Here is a 21396-nt window from a genome sequence, read left to right as displayed (position 1 = left end):
GCCTAGCAACTTGCACTGGAATTTTTTTCGGTCATGACCATGCACCTGCTCCTTCCTGAAAGGTAAGGGGCTGTCCGTGACCTCACAGCCCAGGTCTTGCCCCTGTAGACTATTTTCAAAACTCAAAGAACATTCAAAGGAATGCAGTTTGCACCCCCTCAAGGTTGCAAAAACTACCATTTCAATGTGGTTTAAAGAATTCTTCAGAATGGCTAGAGGTGGAAACACTGCCTTGAAAGTGTGTAGACTGATGGAAACTGTTGAGAAACAGTACCTCACATTTGAGTTTTTGTTAAGTAAAAGTTACCATGATTTTGTGCAAGTATGTTTTGACTTACCATCCCGAGACTTGTAGTTTATTTATTTATGTTTGTGTGTGTAACTTTTGCTGTTCATTTGTCAATACCAGTTTGTACTCATTGGGAAAGTGGCATCAAGACATACCAACCTCAAAGATTTATTCCCCAGTGCCTGAACTAGAGTCCCTCCGCCTTTCCTCTTTCCCACTTGAAGGAGTGTGTTCCCAGATTCCTTCTGTAGTGCGTTTCTAAAACGAAGGCTGCTGCAAGCGCTTGCTGTTCTGCTACTTGGTTATTATGGAGGCTTGTAGATCTGTGTAGCCCTGGCTCCACAAGAAACGTGGGTTACTCAGGGCTTCACCCTGTACTATGTACTTGGAAAGAAACAGGAAGTAAGATGTGAACCCTGCCCACAATAAGTCTACAATCGAGTTGTAGGGGCAACACTGCCTACAACTACCACTGCCTTTTATCCTCATTTTCCACTCTCTCACCTCACCCCTGACTGCCCATCTCCATATCTGTATGTCCAGACCCAGGCAGGCTCCGGACCTACATAGCTTCTCCTGGACATGCCAGGGGCACCTCAGGTCAACAGCTCTGAGCTGCTCTGTGATGTTCCCCCTCCTCTCACCCACGCGCTCACATCTGCCTCTTCCACTGGATCCCTCTGCTGGGCAATAACAGCACCTGCCTGGCTGGACACTGCATTTCCACCCTAGCACAGTGCCTGCCACAGATGTTCGTGGACTAGATTAATAAGCTCATCAGCCAGTACCCATGTCATAGAGTGAGAGTATACATTGTAATCCACTGGCTTAGTACAATTTCTATAGGATATACTTTGTGGGAGTATAGTGGTGAATAAAATAAATACTATTGTTGTATTGGTGGAATTTGAAGGTAATACAGGTGTCTGGATAATAGAGGGTAGAAAGTTTCAGCATAGGGGACTTAAGAGAAAAGATGAGAATCATGGGTAGAATTTCCCAAGATGGTGGACTGAAGGGAGGATATCCTATTGAAGCAATAAATGAGTTAGTAGCTTTGATTTTTCAAAAATAGCTGTATAATATCTGGGCCCATAGGCTCTTCCAGAACCTTCCTACTTGCCATCAAGAGGTGGTCAGTGCCCCCTCTCCATGAACCTTTGGAGCAGTCGTGGAGTTACATCACGGGACTTTAGAGCCTACGTCTTGCACAGCCATCCAGACGTGAGCAAACCAATTGTTAAAGCCGCACTCACGCACTCAGAGGTGAAGATGGGTGCTTTCCCTGTCGGGCAGGAGCTAGACAAAGAGGCTCCATCTCACCCCTGCTGACATGTGATGGTGGTTGGCTCACCCTGACCCTGTGTACAGCAGGAAGAAATGCCACCCAGTCCTGCACCCTCTGCACCTGGGTGTGTTTGCTTTAATTCAGGAATGAGAGACCACTGGGTGCTTTGAGTACCTTCCCACCTAGGTGGGGGCTCATCATCCAATATCAGACAATGTCCTGTTGTAATTCTTTTCTTTTTTTTTTAATTTTTTTGTTTTGTTTTGTTTTTTAAAAATTTGTTGCCCTCATTATTCCCAAAATTCGCTTTCCTCTTGGGTTCCCGGAATCAGCTCATTTTCCTTTTTTTTCCCCTCCTCCTCCCTTCCTCCTCCCCTCTCCCCCATGAACCCTTGATAATTTATAAATTATTATTATATCTTATATTACACTGCCCGGCGTCTCCCTTCACCCACCCCTCTGCTGCCCGTCCCCCAGAGAGGAGGTTATATGTAGCTCCCTGTGATCAATTCCCCCTTTCTACACCCCCCTTCCCTCCTGTCCTGTTGTAATTCCTAGGCTTTTCCCTGGTGAACGTTTGAAAGCAGGTGGCCAGACCTTTCCTCTTAATCTGCCTTCCTTGAGAAGCGCTGCTGAAGCCTGGCTACCACAGGTGGCCGCTGGTATTAGAAACACTGGTAACCTAGCTGCCAGCATCATAGCAACACACAAGCCATCATTGAGCCACAAAGTGAGCTGACAGGTGGGTGCTGGACCCAAACCTTAGCCGGTGTAAAGGCAAAAAAAAAAAAAAGCAATGAGACAAGCACATTTGCAAGAGAGAGAAGAGAGAACGCTGCTTTTATCCACAAACAACAGGACTATACATAGGAAACCCCGAAGGACAGACACATTTGACAGCTTCCAGAACTGATAGTGAATTTGGCAGAGTCTCACAATAGTGTCACTGTCCATAAACCCTTCATGTCTCTGCACTGGCGAGCTCGAAGGCGTGTGCTCAGCATCTACAAGGTTCTTGCCTCACGCTTCCCCCATGCGTTCTCATACATGACTTGACCACCTACTCTGAGAAAGCAGGAACTACCTCACCTTCCTGCCACCAGAACGGCTCGTGGCAGCACTCATCACGCCGGAAGAGTCTGGCAGGGCCTGCTCTGCTCTGCGGTGTTCCAGCACCGTCCCTCATAACCCTGATTCATTGACAAGCTACTCTCCTTACCTGGGATGCTTCTAACCACCAACCCCACCCCCACCCCTTTCTGAGTTAATTCAGCCTCGTTCTTCAGGTTTTACTGTAAACGTCTCTGTTTTGGAAAAGCGTCCCTGATGCCCTCCATGATGGATTCTGCCCATCTTATGCACTCTCTCAACTGCTCTGGGTCCGCATTACATCAGCATTCAACTGCGGTTACAATATTCTAATTCATTACCTCACCATGTGTGTAAGGTGGCCGGGGAAAGTCACATTCAACACACACACAAACACACAATTTTAATGCATTTCAAGACTACTTGGAAAGTTGGCAAGGAAGCTACTTTAGACATTTGAGGAGATTGCCATTTGTCTCCTCTAGCAAGACATCAACCAGAGGTGATCTTTTAGACTCATTCCAACAAGAATAAATAGTAAGTTAGAGACCCCATGCAGGAAACGCCCTGCAAAGGACCCTTTGTCTCCTTCTCTAGTGACTGTCAGGTGTTCTGGTTGTTTGGCTAATCCATCACTTTCCACGTTTGTTTCCATCACGTCTGTAACTGAGGACATGCGCAGTGTGGAGGGGTCTGTTCTGTCCAAAGAGTTCCGTACATCTGTGAGAAGCCTGGAAAGGGAGAAAGGTCTTGGTGGTAAAACTTACATGTGAAAAGTCCATTTACCGCCAACAAAATAAAATTTGAATTAGGTACTTTGGGTAATGTTTTCATAGTTAAAATTATCAAGTAACTCTATTTTGGCTAGAAGCAAAGATTTATTTGACTTGTAATTGCATTTCATGTTTATTAATGTAGTTCTATTTATTTTAAGTGTTAAAATGACTGTCTACCTATAACAAGGTGTACTCCTACCTAGTTTTGTACTTCATAAATTCTCTGTAAATAGTAAAAACCACATGAGGGAATTTCTAGAATAGGTGGAGACCTTGAAAAACATTCTACTTCCTGAGCCAAAATTCCATCATAATGCTCGAAGAACCCTTGCCAATAATACTAATAACAATAATACTACCACTAACCATAATGTGTTTCCCCTGCTTTTATACTCATGCAGTAAATCAGCACAGCTTCAACTCTTGGTCTACCTTATTTGCTGTTAAACTGTATTCCCACTTATTCTACGTATAACTACATGATTATATGTGATAGTTATCAATGTAATAAGTTTGAGTGTTTAAATGCTTGTATATAAGCATAAATTATATATATATATATACACACACACACATGCACACACACTAGTTGTGACTATGTAGAACAAAGGGAGAACAGCTAGAGTTTTCTTCGCCCCACCCCTTCCCCCAACACACACACACACACACACAAATAAATTTAAAGGAGACATTAGATGGTTTATAGGCAGGTTTTATCCTCAAGTAGAAAAATGTGGCCCCGTATACTAAGGATTTTGTTTTGTTTTGCCTTTTTGTTTGTTTTCTCAGTTGTTCCATTTTATATTCCCACCTGAAGAGTATGTGAGTTCCAGATGAAGGACATCTTTGCCAACTCTCATTTTGTCACTCACTTTTAAATTTCTCATCATTCATATTAGGTGTATAGTAGCATCTCATTGTGGTTTTAATTTATATTCTTTTTAGACAGTTTTATTGGCACATAATCCACATATTATACAGTCAATAGTTCAATCAAAAAGAGTTGTACAATCATTATCAGGTTCAAGTTTAGAGCAGATATTTATATATATTTCTTGCAGCATTGGCTTGTGGCTCCTGCTGGAACAAGCTAGGTCTTGGCCCCTCAGACAGGTCAGACCACGGGACTCTGCTGTCCCTGGTCTGGGTAGCCAGTGAACAAGGGCTAGAAAAGCAGCCAGGCCCAGGTAAGACCATCATCCTCTGAAAAACAACCGGCCAGATGATGCGGAAAACGACAGCCCTCACAAGAAAGTTGGTTGCTGTAGCAGAAAGGAAGCTGGAGAGAATAGGTGTTCCTGTCTCGTGTCTGTGTCTTCTTTTTAAATTTAAAGACAAATTGAATGTACACACTGGCTCCCAAACTTTTTACCAAAAGAATGCGATTTCTTCATTTTCTAATCGGTTCTATTTTTTAGTGGTTTTAGCAGGTAAGTTGCGTTTCTCCAATTTTGATCATCAAAAACATAAATGAGAACCAACCAGCGCTTCTGTTGCCCTTGTTAGAGGCCTTCCGGTCAGTTCCTACTCGTGAAGACCCTCTGTACAGCAGTGCACAGCACTCCAGCGCTGGGCCGTCCTCTCAGTGGTTCCCATGTTTGAGCCCACTGTGGTAGCCACTCTGTCAGTTCGTCGTACTGATAGTCTTCGCCTTTCTCACTGACACTCCAGCGAGACTGACGTCGTTTTCCAGGGACTGGTCTCTGCTTGTCCAAAGTATGTGAGACTTCTAAAGACAGATTTGAAAAATAAAGACAAATTTGTTCTTCCCACAATATGTTGTATAGTTAACATTCTTAACCAATATCATAATTCAAATGCATCACCTCTCCTGCACTCTTCCTTACTCATTTTCCACCTTTCACATGCAGACAACGTGTTGAAATATTACGCTTTGGTGGGACGCACTTCGGTCCTCCAGGTGATGTGCTGGGGGTCTCCTGCAGCAGGATGACTCAGGGCGGTGTGTCACTTGGTTTCTCGATGGCTGCTTCCGTGAACATGGATTTTGCATCCAAGTAAGATGAAATTCTTCACAACATCAGTCTTTTCTCTGTTTATCATGATGTGATCTACTAGTCCAGTTTTGAGGATTTTTGTTTACATTGAGTTGTAATCTGTACTGAAGGCTGCAGTCTTTTGATTTTCATTAGCAATACTTCAAGTTCCCCTTGCTTCCAACAAGCAAGACTATTTATTTGCCTATCACAGATTGTTAATAAACCCTTGTTCCTATAGCACAGCTTCTCAGATTATTTGCTTAGCCTACAGATTAAATTAATATGGTGAAAGGCTACAAGCCTTACCACACCTTTCCTGATTTTTAAACTACGCAGTATTTCCTTGTTCAGTCAAAGCACTGCCTCTTGGTCCATGTACAGGTTCTGCATGAGCACAACGTAATGTTCTGGGACTCTCATTGTTATCCATGGTTTGTTAGCCACATGTCAAATGCCTATGCACAGTCATAAAACACAAACATCTCTGTGATATACTTTGGTTTCAGCCAAGATCCATCCATCCAGTGTACACCGTAATACCCCCCAATCCCTGTCCTGTTCTGATCTGGCTTAAATAATTAGCGGCTCCCTGTCAATATACTACGGCAATTGTTTTTTAATAATATTCAGCAAAATTTGACTTGTATGTGATATCAGTGATATTGTTCTGTAATTAAGCATTCTTTTGGGTGACCTTTCTTTGAAACAGGTATTAATAGAGATCTCTTCCAGTCAGTCAGCTGCCTTCCAACTTTCTTGGCATAGACTAGGTTGTTGAAACATTTCAGCTGGTATTCCATCAATAACTGCATCTTTGTTTTTCGCTAATACCTTCAGTACATCATGGACTTTTTCCTTCAATACCATTCGTTCTTTATCATATGCTGCCTCTTGAAATAATTGTTAATCAGTTCTTTTTAGAACAGGTATTCCTTCAAGATTCAAAATAGATCTTGTAAATAACAGCTTAGCAAACTTTTGTTTATTTTGTTTTCTTGTTTAATGGTGATATTTTAGCCTACTGCTTGGACAATTAAAATAATTTTTTTAACTTGGATTTCTTTTTAAAGGACATTTACTTTAGGTTAAAAGAAATAATTACATATATGTCACAGTGAGTTCTCAGCAAATGCTGTTACCACTATTTTTTTTTTAATCATTTTATTGGGGTCTTATACAATGCTTATCACAATCCATACATCCACCCATTGTGTCAAGCACATTTGTTGCCATCATCATTCTCAAAACATCTGCCTTCCACTTGAGCCCCGAGAAGCATTTTGTTTTATAAACATTTCATTTGTTGGTTTTCAATGATTTTCTTTCTTAGTGGGAGTTGAGTCTTACCAAAAAAATATAGGTATTAAGTACTTTTTTTTTTTCCTTACAGGTAAAACTTTAGTCAAGAAGCTGACAAAAAAGGTAAGCAAAACCCCTCAGTACCAATAATGAGAGTAGTGATACCAGGAGGGTAAGGGGAAGGTGGGGGAGAATGACCCAATGAATGGATGTATGGATTGTGATAAGAGTTTTACGATCCCCCAAAAATGATTTTTTTCCCAAAGGGTAAGTAAAGGGTGTGTGTGTGTGTGTATAGAATAAAAATGAACTTTAATAAAAGTTAAATTAAAATTCTTAATATGTGTATTTAAAGGATATCGAGGATGCATTGGCAGGAATCCCAAAAGCTGGTTGTGGCCCTACCTTTTTTAGGGACCTTGGTGATAAAGGTAATTTTGATTTGTTTGTTTGTTTGTTTTAACTTAGATTTCTTCATTGAACAGGCACAAAATTAAGGCATGAAGGTATGAGGCTAGCAACTCTGGAAACAGGTAGTGAACATACATAGAAAATGGGGTGATGCATACTTATGATCTAATTCTACTACAGGAAATATATGCTAAAGAATTATGTACATATGAATGTTAAATATTGAATTGTTCCCCCAAAAAAATAAAAGATGACTTCAGAAAAAAAAGAAAGAGAGAAAATGGGGTGATGTCCTATTTTAAAGTAGATTTTTTTTCCAACTTTTTATTGTGAACTGGATGGAGGTTTATAAAGCAAATCATCAGTTTTACAGCCAACAATTGAAACACATTTCGTTTCTTGTCATTGATTAGAGTCCCCCGAATATAAGCACATTTAGCCACTCCTCCCTGTGTTTCCAGTCTCCATTCCTCCTTTCCTAACCCTTTCCAACTTTGTCCTTGGGTAAATGCTGCCCTTTTCATCTCAAATAGTTAGTGTTTCTAAGGTGTGCTTACCTCGCTAGTATTACTGTTCCTTTGTCGACCCGTTGTTTAGCTGAAAATTGAGCTATTGGGATGAATTCATTTCTAGACTTGAAACGTGGATAAGAGCCATTGTTTGTTTGTTTGTTTATTAAATACTTTTATTGGGGGCTCTTACAGCTCTTATCATAATCCATACATTCATCCAGTGTGTCAAGCACATTTGTACATATGCGGCCATCATCATTTTCAAAGCATTTTCTTTCTACTTGAGGCCTTGATATCAGTTCCTTGTTTTCCCCCACTCTCTTCCGCCCTCCCTCCCTATGAACCCTTGATAAGTTATAGATTATTATTTTCATATCTTACATTGTCCTCTATCACCCTTCACCCACTTTTCTGTTGTTTGTCCCCCTGGGAGGGGGTTATATGTTGATCCTTATGATTGATGCCTCCTTTCTCCCCCCACCTTCCCCTAATCCTCCTGGTATCTTTATTCTCATTGTTGGCTCTGGATTCCCTGTGCTGCGGGCTCTTAGCTGTAGCAGTGTACATGTTCTGATCTAATCCTATTTGTAAGGTAGAACTGAGGTCATGATATTGGGGGAAAGTAAGCATTAAAGAACTAGAGGAAAGTTGTATATTTTATTGGTGCTATACTGCACGCTGACTGGCTCATCTCTTCCTTGGGACCCTTCTATAAGGGGATATCCAAGTGTCTACAGATAGGCTTTGGGACTCCACTCCATGCCCCCCACGCCCCACCCCAAACACATAGGTATGATTTTGTTCTGGGTCTTAGATGCCTGATACCTGATCCCATCAACACCTCATGATCACAAAGGCTGGTGTGCTTCTTCTATGTGGACTTGGTTGCTTCTCAGCTAGATGACCACTTGTTTATCTTCAAGCCTTTAAGACCCCAGACACTATATCTTTTGATAGCCGGGCACCATCAGCTTTCTTCACCACATTTGCTTATGCACCCATTTTGTCTTCAGAGATCATGTTGGAAAAGTGAACATCACAGAATGCCGGATTATTAGAACAAAGTGTTCTTGTGTTGAGGGAGTACTTGAGTTGAGAGGGCCATTCTTTTAGGGGTGCCACCAGTCACTGACCAGTAAGCCTGGTCTTTTTTTTACTTTTTTGCAGTTTTGTTCCACCTTTTCTCCCACTCTATCCACAACCTTCTAATATGATCCCTTTCAGAGTCATTGGTAATGGTAGCCAAGCACCATCCAGTTCTTCTCATCTCGGGGTCAGGGGAACTGATGATCCCGTGCTCCATTAGTCTGTTGGACTAATTGTTTCCATGGGTTTTGGTTTCATTTGCCCTTCTTCCCTCAGGATGGGGTTGGGGTTCCCGTAGTTGCACCTTACACAGCTGATCATGACCTTTTAAGACCCCATCCCCTATTCACCCAAGAAGGATGTCGAACATTGTTTTTTGTTGGCTTTGTTATGCCAGTTAACCTCAGTGTCCCCCAAGACTACGGTTCTGAGACCCCAGGCTCAGTGGCTCATTTCCTCAGGGTGTTCAGTTATGTTTAAGAAGTTTCATAACTTTGTCCCCAAGTGCTCCTCTCACATATTTTCAGCAAAGGTGAATGCACATATGAAAATACAATAGATGTTTTTAGAACATAATATAATATCATAAGAAAGAACTTTTTGAACAGTTACAGACAAAACCTGGGGCGAGAACAAGGCAGGGTATCTCAAGTCAGAAGAGGATCCCAGGGCTCAAATAGAAAGTAAATGTTTAGAAAATGATGATGGAAGCATATGTACAAATATGCTTGATGCAATCAGTGTGTGGATGGTGACAAGAGCTGTAAGAGCCCCCAATAAAAATTAAAAATAAAGTCAGAAGAGGAGATGGCCTCACAGGGAGTCCAGGGCACCCCCATTCCCGAGGTTAGAAGGAGACCAGGCGCCCAGCAAAAAGGCCAAGGTCGAGTAAACAGAGAAGCAGAGGAATTTCAGAAGAATGCTTCATGGAGGCCGAGAGCAGAGTGTGTGCTGTGGAAAAGAGTTGTTAGCAAACGTGTGAACGTTCAGTAAATCACGGGAGTTTACTAAGTGAAGGACTGAGAAATGTCCTTTACATTTAGCAACAGAACCGTTTTAATGCTTGATCCCACCAGCCTTCCTAGCTCTTAGCTCTTGGCAGTGCCTATGGTGCTGCCTGCTTCCTCCTCTAGAGTACCATGCAGGCTCCATCCATGAACCACTTCCCACTCATCGCTGTGTGGACACAATCTCAGAAACCGCTGAGCACGCTTTATTGCTTGCTGGTGTTTTCTCAGGTTGTTCCACTTTACTATCACGTGTCATGTTCTAATGAAGCCATCCCTTGTATCTCCCAGATAAGATTAATTGATAGGATTTTATCACCAAAGTTAGGTACATTTAGCAAAGATGATTTTTAAGTTTTAAAAAAGAATGAAGCATCTATTTACCAACATCTGAAAAGGGGGCATTACGTTTATGCCTATGCAATTTTTACTTCATTTTCTGAAACATGCTTCCTTTCGGTACAGACTTTTGTTAAGATATAGTTAAAAATCAAAGTTGGCGTTTTGAATACTAAAGTACGGCTGACCCAAGCCATGGAGTTTTCAATTTCCTCATAGGCGTAGGAAAGTTGGAGAGTGAGTAGGGAAGATCAGAAAAGATTGATGCCTTTGAACTATGGGTGGGAAGAATGTTGGCCATACCATGCACTGCCCGAACAAGCAGCACATCTGTCTTGGAAGCACAGCCAGGGTAACCCTTGGAGGCAAGAACGGAGACTCCAGCTCATACTTTGGACATGGTATCAAGAGGGCCTAATCCCCGAAACCACGACATCCTGTTTGCTAAAGTAAGAGGTCAGGAAAAAATAGGAAGACTTAATGAGATGGATCCAGTGGCTGTAACGGTGGGCTCAAAAAATAGTAGCCATTATGAGACTGGTGCAGGACCAGGCAATATTTAATTCTCTATGTGAGACCACTGTTAGAAAGATCCAACTTAACAACACCTAACAACATTTTTAAGATCTATTCAATGAAATTCCTGCCTCCTTGTGACTAACATTTTGTCAGTTTAATACTTAATGACTTGCATTTTTTTCTTTTCCGGGGTAGATATTATTTAAATTGATGCTACTCCATATATTTCTATATTTAATATAGTGTACATCTATTTCAAAGTAAATTAGGTCACTTCATTGAAGTAAATAAATTTGATTTTAGCAATCTAGAACACAAATTATGTCATTATTTAATAGTGCTGCCGACTATTGATTACAGTAACATATGTCTAAAATATTTTATTCCACACTCAGAGATCCTGGTGGTTATTAGTAGAACTCAAGACAAACTATATCATATACAGAGAAGAAATTAATAAACTTTTAAAGACATTTTTCTTTAAAAAAGGAAAGAAACTTCCCTCCAAATTAGCCACTTACCTGCAACTGATCTGTCTCGTATGTCTTCCTGGTTATTATAGAAGTGCTGTTCCTAAGCCTGTCTCTGTATTTTCTCCAGGCCTCTTTTCTTGCTTCTTTAAGACTTTTCTACCACACACCAGTTTCTACTGTAGCATTCCCATCTTATGTAAATTCTCAAACATCACTCATTCTTAAGGAGTAGAATTTCCTCCTTAGATTCTGTGTCCCCTGCCAGCTCTCTCCATGCATCTCCAATGCCTTTTCCTAACCAAACTGGTGTTGTTTGGGGCTGTTTTGTGAGGAAATGGCACAGGGGCCACATCAGACCTCCTCCAGCTTCATAGTGGGAAGGAGAATCCAACTCCACAGCTGCCCGAGGATGATTGCTATGAGGCAGTCAGACATGCCTCCACCCCGAACCTACTGTTCCCAATTCTGACACCAACCACCCTTCCATGACACTCGACTTCTTTGTGAGTTTGATAAGCTCTTGTTATGGCTACCCGGAACTCCAACAATACTTAAAACTCTGGGGACTTATGGGGGAAGTTTGCCCCCGTTGAGTTGATGCCAGCTCCTAACAGCCCTATTGGATGCCATAGAACTTCCCCAGCAGAGAGCCTCATCTTTCTCCTGCAGAGCCACTGGTAGACTACTGGCCTTCCACTTAACAAATATGCCACAGGACTCATGGGACGCTAACTGGTTACCATAAATCAGGATCAGAGAACATTACGGATATGGTTCTTTGTCCACAACAGGGCTCCTTTTAGCCATGCCAGCAGCCATGTCTATCTCTTGTCCTCAGCCTCTTGGCCATGTAGTACTCTAGCCTCTTCCTTGTTCTTGTGAGTTGCTGCTCTGCCTCATGGTCTTGGCACTGCTCCACTGCTCTGCCTCATAGTCACAATGCTTTGGCCTCTAGTGCCACTGATCCTCTCCCATACCATGCAGGGCTCTCATAATGACTGCTGGTGACTCTTCTTTGTTGATAATCATGCTGTTCTCTTGCTTCTGAGATAGCTGATTCATACCCAGTGGAATGACACAACTGGCCAATTCCCAAGTGAGTGCCCTCCACACCATATTTACGTGTTCCCACCCCCATCACTGAGAGCTTAAAAGACTGACTAGAAGAACTATATTAAGTAATTTTACTTACTGTATGTGATCACTTCCTTCCTTCCTCTTCTCCCATTCATTTTTCAGTCAACTACAGTCTAATCCATGCCATGGGCCACGGACACTGCTTCAAACAAGATTTTTGTTCGAAGGAAGATCCAAGGAAGATGTTCTTATTCTCACCCTACATGACTCAGCAGTATCAGATACTATTATCTGCACCCACCTTCTCAAATAGTCCTTTCTTCTGGCTTCTGCGACCCCATACCTCCTTGTGGTTTTGTTGTTGTTGTTGTTGTTTTCTTAAACTATTCTTGTTGCTGCTTCTCCTCGTCAATCTCATCTTCATCTACCCAAGACATGAGTTAAAAATTGCAAATTCAGATACTTACAGGGACGAGGCAGACATCATAAGTATGTGGGGCAATTGGGTGTAAAAAAGGAAGAGCCAATGAAGCCTGCATGAACCAGAGCGCTCATGCCCCCTCTTAAGGCCATACACTTCTTTTTTTTTTTCTTTCTTTCTTTTAAATCATTTTGTTGGGGGCTCATATACAGCTCATCACAATCCATACATACGTTCATTGTGTCAAGCACATTTGTACATTTTTTTGCCATCATCATTTTTCAAAACATTTTCTTTTCACGGAAGCCCTTGGTATCAGCTTCTCATTTTTCCCCGAGCTCATGAGCCCTTGGTAATTTATAAATTATATTATTTTGTCATGTCTTACACTGACCCATGTCTCCCTTCACCCACTTTTCTGTTGGTCATCACCCTAGAAGGGGGTTATATGTAGATCTTTGTGATCGGTTCCCCCGATCTCCCCCCACCTTCCCCTTATCTTCCTGGTATGGCTACTCACAGTTTATCTGTCCTGGATTCCCTGTGTTTCCAGCTCTTATCTGTACCCGCGTACATGCTCTGGTCTGGCCAGGTTTGTAAGGTAGAATTGAGATCATGATAGTGAGGGGAAGGAAGCATTAAAGAACTAGAGGAGAGTTATATGTTTCATCGGTGCTATACTGTACCCTAACTGGCTCATATGTCTTCCTTGTGACCCTTCTGTCACGGGATGTCCAAGTATCTACAGATGGGTCTTAGGTCTCCACTCCCCCTCCACACCCCCTCATTCCCATTGATATGATATTTTGTTCTGGGTCTTTGATGTCTGATACCTGATCCCACAGGCTGGTGTGCTTTTTCCATGTGAACTTTGTTGCTAGATGGCCACTTGTTTATCTTCAAGCCTTTAAAGACCCAGACAATATATCTTTAGCTAGCTGGGCACCATCAGCTTTCTTCACCACATTTGCTTATGCACCCACTTTGTCTTCAGCGATTGTGTTGGGAAGGTGAGCATCATGGAATGCCAGGTTAATAGAACAAAGGGTTCTTGCATTGAGGGAGTTCTTGTGTAGAGGCCAATGTCCATCTGCTATCTTAATACTGAGCCTATAAATATATGCACCAAGATCTATTTCCCCATCTTCATATATATATTTACATATATACATGCCTGAATGTAGACCTCTATAAATGCCCTTTGCTTCCTACTTCTTTCCTCTATTTCCTTTTACTTTCCTCTTGTCCCTCTATCATGTTCAGCCTTTATTTGGGTTTCAGTAATTTCTCTCGGTTACATTGCCCTTGATCAAACCCTACCAAGCATCCTACACCCTCATCATCATCTTCGAATATGTGCCTTGAAAAGTGGGCTTGAAAAGTGTGAATTTTTTGTGTTTGGGTGGAGAGCTCTGCAAATATCAGGGCACATTTTCTAATGGTAGTGTTTGGATCTGTAGCCTCCTTGTTGAGTTTCTTTCCCTGTGATCTGTCTTTCTCAGAGAGCAGTGTATTGAAGTCACCTATTATGATTGTTGAGCCTGTGATTTCTTTTTTCATCTTTTGGAACATTTGATTGACATATTCAGCAGGTCTATCGTTTGGGGAATATATATTTAAAATGCTTAGTGGTTCTTTGTCTACAGTTCTCTTAAGCATTATATAGTGTTCCTCCTTATCTCTTTTTATGGTCTGCACTTTGAGATCAATTTAATCCGAGATTAGGATTGCAACCCCTGCTTTTTTTGAATTGCTGTTTGCTTGGTATGTTTTCCTTCAGCCTTTGATTCTCAGCCTATTTTTGTCTGTAATCTTGTGATGTGTCTCCTGTAGGCAGCAGATTGGCGGGTTGTGTTTTCTAAGCCAGCCTGCTAGCCTCAGCCTTTTAATGCCTGAGTTCAGTCCATTGATATTCAGGGTTATTACATCCATCTGTCGATTCAGTAATGTCATCTCCTACTTTTTGTTAGTTGTTTTCCTAACTCCCTTATCAGTGTGTCGCGTGCTGCGCATGTGTGTGTGTGTGTGTTTCATTCTTGACTTCTTTCCACCCTAAGCCAATGTTATCTTGGAGGCTGTTTTTGTTGCCCTCTGGGTCGGGTTGTTCTATGTGGTGGTCTCTTATTTGTGCTCAGTGAGTGCTATTCTTCTGCCTATACTGGGGCGCCAAGGATCTTTTGTAGAGCTGGATTTCTTTTAACGTATTCTTTGAGTTTTTCCTTATCTGGGAAGACTCTTCTCCATATATCTTGATAGATAATTTGACTGGATAGCGTATTCTTGGGTTTGAGTTATTTTCCTTCGATTTTTGGAATATGTTACTCCACTCTCCTCTTCTTCATAGTGTCTGCTGATATTTAGAAGTTCTGAAAAGATTGCATAACAGGGTGAGACAAAAAGGTCTGGTTTGTGGCAGACGGAGGACTGGTTTTACCACCATGACAATGCACCTGCTCAGACAGCCATCGCAGTGCACCAGTTTTTGGCAAAAACAGCATGCTTCTCTTGCCTCATGCACCGTACTCATCTGACCTTGCTCCATGCAACTTCTTTTTGTTTCTGTGAATGAAGAGGGACATGAAAGGACAGCGATTTGACGATGTTGAAGAGGTGAAGAAAAAAATGAGAGAAGTGCTGTCAGCCATCTAAACAGATGAGTTTGAAAAAATGTTTCCAAGAATAGAATGGTAGATTTGATAAATGTATTAAGTGTCATGGAGAGTACTTTAATCGTAACACATAGCTTTGAGAAAAAACTCCAGTATTTTGGGAAGTACTTCCTCATACACACAGCAGTGCAAACACTGCCCAACCCTGTGCCCTCCTCACAACCATTGTTGTGCTTGAGCCCATTGTTTCAGCCACTGTCCGTTCATCCTGTTGAAGGGCTTCCTGTTTGTCACTGACACCAACTTTCCTAGCATGATGACCTTCTCCGAGGACTGGTCCTTCCTGATAACGTGTCCAAGGTGTGTGAGTCAGTGTCGCTCTATCCCACCCTTACTTAATAAGGAGCATTCGGACTGTATTCTTCCAAGACTGACAGTACACCCAGTATTCTTGGCGAGGACCGTAATTCACCACTTGTATTGTAGTAAAGTATGTGTTGCTATACTGCTGGAAGCTCTGTCACTGATATTTCAAATACCAGCATGATCACTGAGGGTGGACAAGATTCATCAGGGCATCCAGAGATTTAGACAGAGTAGGAAGATCTAAGACACACACCTTTGAAACAAATTAGTTGTTCTCTGTGTAGTTCCAAGAGTGTTCTTCTTAAAATAGGTGAGGTCATACCTGTCTGCTTAACGTGTCCATGTAGTATAAAATCCACTCGCTACAGTACAATCTGCCTCTCTACCTTTCATGACCCATTTTTCTAACTTCGTTTCATATTGTTTAACTCCTATTTCACACACACTGGCTTCTTCCTGTTCTTTGAAGATATCAAAGTATTGATACCTCAGGATCCCTATTTCCTTTGCCTGGAGTCCTGCCACCTGCCATTTGACTTGGTCCTTCTTGGTTTTTTGAACTGTCAGAGGTTTTCCCAAACCCTTCTTTTAAGTGAAACACACCCATGGCTGCCAGCACTTCAGTCTTAGCTTTCCTTAGAGCCCTGTCACAAGGTCAGATTAAGTATTTGTTGACTTATCTTTCTCAGTAAACCATAGGTTAGGAATTGGCTCTGGCTGTGTTTTCTTTCTAATCTATGCTCAAATCCTTTAGTACTGTATATTACGCAGCACAAGAGAGATGGGAATGAAAACCTATGCTAATTTGTCAGAGCCTAAGTGCCTGAATACAGCACCTGAGCAGTTTTGGGGGAGTGGGGATATGTATATAGAAGGATGTGCTGCGCTCATAGGCATCTTCTTTCTTTTATTTTCTTTTTTTTTTTTTTCCCAAAATTCCATCATTTCACTGAGGGCTCTTAAAGCGCTGATAACATTCATACATCAATTGTATCAAGCATATTTGTACATGTGTTGCCATCATCATTTCCAAGACATTTTCTGCTTGAGCCCTTGATATAAGCTCCTCTACCCCCCCCCCCATCTTCGTGTATCCTTGATCAATTATAGTTATTTCATATCTTACACTGTTCTTTTAAGTCTCCCTTCACCCACATTCCCACTTTTCATTCCCTTTGCAGGGTGGGGAGGCTATATATCCAATCCTGTGATGGGTTCCCCTTTTCTCACCCTTCCCCTCCCTGACCATTCCCCTACCCTCGTGATATTGCTACTCCCATGATTGTTCCTGGGGGTCTTATCTTTCTTGAATTCCCTGTATTGAGAGCTCTTGTCTGTACGAATGTGTGTTCTCCAGTCTAACCAGATTTGTAAGTTAGAACGGGGTCCTGGTAGTGGGGGGAAGGAAGTATTCAGGAACAAGAGGAATGATGTGCGATTCATCGGTGCTCTACTACACCTTGATTGAATCATCCCTTCCTTATACCACTTCTGTGGGGAGATATCCAGTTATCTTCAGATGGGCTTTGGGTCTCCACTCCAACCCCCCTCTTACACATCAATATAGTAGTTTGTTTGGGGTCTTTTGATACCTTTTGTCTGATCCTATCAACACCTCACGATCACACAAATAAGCCATGTGGGCTTATTTGCTTCCCTGCTAGATGGCTGCTTGTTTGACTTCAAGCCTTTAAGACCCCAGACGCCAGATCTTTTGATAGCCAGCCACCATCTGCTCTCTTCACATTTGTTTATGCTCCCAGTTTGTCTTCAGCGATTGTGTCAGGAAGGTGAGTATCAAAGAGTGCCAGGTTATCAGAACAAAGTGTTCTTGTGTTAAGGGGGACCTTGAGTAGAGGCCCAAAGTCCATCTGCTATCTAATACTTACCATATAAATATATGTACATTGGTCTTTATCCCTTTCATTATAAATTAATATAGTTACATATATATATGCCTATAGCTATACCTCTGTACATAACTTTTGCCTCCTATTTCTTTCCTCTATTTCCACAGGCATCTTCTTACAGGCAAAAACTGTTCTGAAATCTTGGAATTATTGAAGAAACTTTTTTTCCCCAAACTCCTCCCTAAGTTTTTCTAGCGAGTATTTGACAAACTTAAGTCTCTTATCTGCTCCAGTGAAATTAACCGCCTAAACTTGAGAAGCAAACAACTCATTACGATGAGATGAAGCTGAAGGAGGAGGCTGCTAGTCAGTCCTGAAAGCCTGGGGCTCTGTGTCTCCCAGGAGACGACGTGGGATTCCAGCCCACTCTGAAGAGAGGGGGAGGCTAAGTGGCAAATGAAGACTGATGTGTTTTGAGGCATAAAGTATACGATGTGGGAGTAGGGGGTTCACAGAACAGTAAGAACGAAGACATCCATTTTCCTGGTATGAAGAAGATAGCAAGTAGTGATAGAAGCTTCAGAAGACAGATGAATGGGGCTTTGAAAGCAACAGTGAGGTTCACAGTTTTCAGAACTATCAAGGCGAGACATTCATCAGCCTACTTATGTGCTTTCTTCAGTGTGTTGTTCTCTGTTCTGTACCAAGCAGGGGGGCTGGGTCTGTGCTCCAGATGACCAGGCCTGCATGCATTCTGGGTCATTGAAGCCTGAGTGCTGGACTGTTAGCGTAGAAACAGAAAATGGAAGTCTACCTCAAAAAGGTAGAATTTATGCACCTTTCTTTGCTTTTCCTTATGTAAAACCCATGATGATAGGCACATGCGAAACATAAGGCGATTGGTTAGGGAGGTAGACACTCTAAGAGCAACTGTAAGTATGAGGGGCTTCAGAAAGTTCATGGGGAAGTTCCATTAGCTTTTTATTTTATTTTTTCATAAACGTTTTGAAACCCCTGATAATGAATGACCGCAGGGATAGATAGTATAGACAGATGTCCTATCAGCGTCTGGGAGAAAGGACTCAGTGGACCCAGTGACACTGCAGGAGGACAGTTACACCTGCCCCTTCGCTGTGGAGATGGCCTGTGTGGAAGGAGGCTCAGCGCTGATAGAGGACCAGCAGGGCAATCAGGAGTGAAAGATGGGCTGTAATGATGACAAGCAAATGACGCTGCTGACAGAGGTCATTGAACAAATGGGGGAAGGAGAGGCAGAGTCCCATAATCAGGGAGATTGAGAAGTATCACAGGACAGAATAAGAATTATTACCTCGCCGTTTGTTGAAATGCTGACTGTTTTAAGTCTGGCACTCCAATACTTGTATCTGTCACTCGCTGCCCAGGGCCTCCATCTGAACCCTTCACCTTCTCCATCCCTCCCACAGGCCTCCTGCACCACTCTATTAGGAGACGCATGTCTCTAATGTAGGGACATTTTCACAGGCTGCATATATGGAGCCTTATGATTTCTGCATATCCCTTAGCTTTGGGGCTTCTTTGAAGCCTACTTCTTCACCTGGATAAAAGAGACCAGTGTGCCTACTTCCAGCCTTCTACAAACCAAAACTAAACCCGTGGTCTTCAGGCCATTCTGACTCATAGCAACCCTACAGAACACAGAACTGTTGTGAGTTTGAATCATTGACCTTTTATTAGTAGCCAAGTCCTGAACCACAGGCCACCAAGGTGCTTTTTTATGCTTAGTGCCTTTAATATGTATCACTCTCTAAAGTCATGAAAAAATTCTATGTTCTTGCCAATCCAACTCATTGTATGCCTTGGGTTCCCATGGTGGTGATACCTTTCATGTAGCTCACATAGTGTCGGTCCCCTTACCCTCCTATACACAATGGAATATTATACATTCATTTAAAGGAAAGGTGTTCTGAATCATGCTTCAGCATAAATGACCTTTGAAAATATCATTCAAAACTAAATGGCCCAGACATACAGGATTGGTGCCTGGTGATTCCATTTACATGAAGTGTCTGGAAGAGACAAATACACGGGGAATCTTTGCTCAGTGGGTCCAGCCAGTTGATGGTGAGCATGGTTGCTCAATATTGTGAATGTAATTAGTGTCACTCTGTTGTGCACTTAAAATGGCAGCTTTACCACTAGACAGTAGGTTTAAATGAAGCTGAATTCTCACTATAATATCATCCATAAACATGTATCGGATATAAATATATTCTCACGATAGATTAGGAGAGCCCAACTGTTAGAGGGGCAGTGTTTTCAAGACAGCAGTAGCAGATCATATTGTGGTGTGGTTCCAACCGAGAATTATTTCCAGAGAAGCATAGAAACTTACAGAACATAATTAGGTCTTCTAGCCACACTCAAGAAAGAGTGGTGTCACAGTTTGTTAAAACCACAAGGTTGGCAGTTCATACCAACCAGCAGCTCTGTGGAAGAATAATGAGAGCCTGTTCCAAAGTTTACGGCCTCGGAAATTCTTCAGCAGTAGTTCTGCTCTGTTCTGTAGGGTCGCAATGAGTCAGAATCAACTTGACAGCTGCATTTGGTAAAGATTCCTTTAGGAATTTTCATATCTAAATTATTTAAAATATTTCCCTATTTATATGTAATTTTGAAGCATTTTTATTGTGGGCTTTATATTCCAGATCATCACTTTTGTATCAACAATTTAAACACCTTGTCAAACCTCCCAGTAGCTTGCCTTGTCATCCCTCACCTTTTGTCCTCTCTTCTGCCTCTGGTAGAATATGATCTCCCTTTCACTCAAGATTACACCTGTTACCCTCCATTGCCCCCCACCTTCCCTTCCCACCCAGCAGCTCTGATTTTGTAGTTAAATGTGGATGCGACTGGTTCTCTCCTATAAATATTTGGAAGCGTACATTTTCTTGGACAGCATTTCCATGGAGCGGCTGAGATTGCTTAGTCACGAGCTGGCTGCAAATTGAGGGTGCGTTTTTGACACTGTCCCAATTCTGCATTCAGGTTTGTCATTACAGTTAGCATCTGCAAGAGAGACACTGAGCTTTTGCTTTTCCGAGTGCTCCCCTCGCGTAAAGGACATGGACCTGGGTCTCGAGCAGGAAGATGAGGTCTCCCTGGCACTTCGCCCAGGCCAAGCGGCAATGCCAGCTTGGCCGCCTCTCTTCTCTTTGAGGGGACAGCCGTCCTCCACCGCTCTGAGGCTGCCAAAGGACTAAATCCTTTGATCTTTCAACTCACATGAGAGTGTTTTTCCAAGTACAAAGTATGACAAAGCACATTTAATTCATTCTCTCTTTTATAAACACTATATTTGTTCGAAAAGAAATCAGAAGGCTTCCTGTAGGCTTTTTTTAGAAGTACGTAAAGATTAGCAACAGCCACAGTTGATAAGGCAAAAATAATAATAAGAAATGTTTCAGTTCAGTTTCAAAAATTCAAATATAGACCCGAAGCTACTTGTAAGCTAAAATATTACATTATCTAGGTAAACAACTCGAACTGCCTTGCTCTGGACTACAACTGGCCCCTAGTTTCTACTGCATTTGATTGGGAACTGGGTTCTACCGTAATGTCTGGACTCACCTCAGCCATTGAGCTGTGGGAATCGGGATCAGCACATGCTGGTTCCTGTGAGGTAGAGGTCAGACAAACGACCACACTTAAATTCCTGAAGACGCAGTTAGGAATGGATCTTATTCATAACCAGGGACTGTCTATAATAGGCTACCCTGTAGAAGTAACAGCATTTAACTAGGGCCAGAACAGCTCCGCCCCAGAGGAGGACTCCGCTCAGCTCCTCTCAGCCATGCCTGCAGGAAGGTTGCTCCTCTCCACTGTGCCTGCCTGATATGACCTTCTCTGTCTTCAGCCTCACTGCCCACAACCTGTCCACAGCTCACTGGCCCAACTCATGGGTATTGTAAATAGCCTACTTGGCTGCCAGCCTCCTAGCAGCAGC

At 42.3% G+C, this 21396-nt stretch overlaps 1 protein-coding gene across 1 annotated transcript in view; it reads left to right on the top strand.

Annotated features, from left to right (window-relative positions):
* The window catches only part of MICU2 (mitochondrial calcium uptake 2), a 95670-nt gene that overhangs the window by 37166 nt on the left and 37108 nt on the right, over nt 1-21396 (top strand). Inside the window, exons 3-4 of the mRNA XM_004714823.2 lie at nt 6833-6864; nt 7097-7189. Of these exons, the coding sequence (XP_004714880.1) occupies nt 6833-6864; nt 7097-7189 (125 nt within the window). The remainder of the gene's footprint in view (nt 1-6832; nt 6865-7096; nt 7190-21396) is intronic.

This window comes from Echinops telfairi, unplaced genomic scaffold (assembly GCF_000313985.2).
Source record: "Echinops telfairi isolate 266 unplaced genomic scaffold, ASM31398v2 ScPeMD7_2565;HRSCAF=3150, whole genome shotgun sequence".
NCBI classification, from domain to species: domain Eukaryota; kingdom Metazoa; phylum Chordata; class Mammalia; order Afrosoricida; family Tenrecidae; genus Echinops; species Echinops telfairi.
Note: the sequence above shows the minus strand (reverse complement) of the source record. Positions and strands in the feature narration are given on the sequence as shown.